At 54.7% G+C, this 638-nt stretch overlaps 1 protein-coding gene across 1 annotated transcript in view; it reads left to right on the top strand.

Moving 5' to 3' along the window:
• Window positions 1-27: 27 nt before the first annotated feature.
• Window positions 28-638, top strand: part of DHRS4 (dehydrogenase/reductase (SDR family) member 4) — a gene marked incomplete at both ends in the record, with an annotated part of 1,366 nt that continues 755 nt past the window's right edge. Inside the window, one exon of the mRNA XM_009081349.1 lies at window positions 28-219. Coding sequence (XP_009079597.1) covers window positions 28-219 — 192 coding nt within the window. The remainder of the gene's footprint in view (window positions 220-638) is intronic.

Genomic DNA, 638 nt, shown 5'->3' with positions numbered 1-638 from the left:
AGTCCCTCCCAGTGCCCCCAATCCCCTTTGCCCGTGTCCAGGATCGGTCTGGCCGTGGCCGAGGCTCTGGGCTCGGCCGGAGCTCACGTCGTGGTCAGTTCTCGTCGTCAACCCAACGTTGACCGAGCGGTCAATGACCTCAGGGGGCGTGGCCTGGAGGTCACTGGGGTCACTTGTCACGTGGCCAACGCTCAGGACAGGGAGAAACTGGTGGACACGGTGAGGACTGGTCAACTGGGTGGACCTTGGGTCAACTGGGAGAGTTTGGGGTCAACTGGAAGAGTTTGGGGTCAACTGGGAGAGTTTGGGGTCAACTGGAGGTTGTGAAGGGTTTGGAATTTTGGGAATTTTTTTGGAATTTTGGGGAATTTTTGGGAATTTTCTTTAGGCTTTGAAAACTTATGGAGGTATCGACATTTTGGTGTCCAATGCTGCCATTAATCCTGTGCTGGGGCCATGTTTGGAAACCTCTGAGGTGACCTGGGCTAAGGTGAGGTCATCCCAGTTCATCCCAGTTCATCCCAGTCCCTCCCAGTCCCTCCCAGTTCCCCAAACTCTTCCCCTCTCCCATTGACCCCAATGGGTTTTCTTCTCCCATTGACTTCTATGGGTAGACCTGTTGACCAAACCTCTCCCAG

Source organism: Acanthisitta chloris, unplaced genomic scaffold (genome assembly GCF_000695815.1).
Source record: "Acanthisitta chloris isolate BGI_N310 unplaced genomic scaffold, ASM69581v1 scaffold36558, whole genome shotgun sequence".
NCBI lineage: Eukaryota > Metazoa > Chordata > Aves > Passeriformes > Acanthisittidae > Acanthisitta > Acanthisitta chloris.
The sequence above is the reverse complement of the archived record's forward strand: the minus strand, read 5'-3'. Positions and strand labels throughout refer to the sequence as shown.